General features: G+C 60.8%; 1 protein-coding gene across 3 annotated transcripts in view; it reads left to right on the forward strand.

Annotated features, from left to right (window-relative positions):
- The first annotated feature begins 7 nt into the window (after positions 1–7).
- The window catches only part of CRTC2 (CREB regulated transcription coactivator 2), an 11607-nt gene continuing 10701 nt past the window's right edge, over positions 8–913 (forward strand). The window contains exon 1 of one of the 3 annotated variants that reach the window (XM_027776282.1): positions 8–140. In XM_027776282.1, coding sequence (XP_027632083.1) covers positions 117–140 — 24 coding nt within the window. In that variant the 5' untranslated portion in view covers positions 8–116. Of the gene's footprint in view, positions 141–311; positions 428–913 lie in introns of those variants that run through there. The other 2 variants (XM_027776283.1, XM_027776284.1) reach the window with 2 other exon arrangements.

The raw sequence follows: 913 nt of genomic DNA on the forward strand, positions 1-913 counted from the left end.
CAGCGACCGGCCCCGCCTCGGCCACGGCCTCAGCTTCCAATCCGCGCAAGTTTAGTGAGAAGATCGCGCTGCAGAAACAGCGTCAGGCCGAGGAGACGGCGGCCTTCGAGGAGGTGATGATGGACATCGGCTCCACCCGGGTGAGGGGCCTCGCCGGCGAGCGCGAGCGGGAGCGGAACCGAGCAGTTACGGAGCCGAGAGCGGAGAGGCGGGGCGGGGGCGGGAGCCTCAGCCCAGGAGGCGGAACGGGGAAGGGGCAGCGGGCGCCGCCGTCTGGGAGGCGCAGAGTAAGGGCGGAGGGGCAGGAAGGCGGATATTACGGGGGGTACCAAAACACCGGAGAGCTTGGGGTGTGGGAGCCACTGGGGGCCGAGTACATGAAGCGGGAGAGGGGAGATGGTCCCCTGGAGTCCCGCGGAGATAGGAGGTGGGTGGTTCTTGTGCATCTCTGACGGAGTCCCCTTGGGAACTCTACTCAGGCATCCCCGATGTTGGGTTATGGGTTGGGGGTATGATCTGATTGTCCCTAATGTGGCTCCTTTGATTTGCCACCTCCCGACTGGTTCCCCTGCCCTGTTGTGCCACTCTCAGAGCTTTGATACCTCCGGGAAAGGGCCCCTTGAGTGGTTTGGACGAGCAGTGCTGGGTATAGTGGGGCAGGAAGTCCCCTCCTGCGTCCCGTCCCTTTGCTTCCTTTTTCAAATACTTCTTGTGGTTTCCTGACGTGAATGAAGGTGAGGTCCATTGCTCACTGACTGGTGCTTGGTGTTTTGCCCTGGCCGCCTCGGAGGCGAGGTAGAACTTTGAATCCCAAAACCAGGTATCCGCTTGGCACTAGAAAGTTGCTGAGCTTTCTAGGGATATGGCTGCTTTGTGAGTCAGTTTATGGGGGTGTTTTGGAGGGTACTCTATG

The sequence above is a fragment of the Tupaia chinensis genome, unplaced genomic scaffold (assembly GCF_000334495.1).
Source record: "Tupaia chinensis unplaced genomic scaffold, TupChi_1.0 Scaffold000659_1, whole genome shotgun sequence".
Lineage (NCBI taxonomy): Eukaryota > Metazoa > Chordata > Mammalia > Scandentia > Tupaiidae > Tupaia > Tupaia belangeri.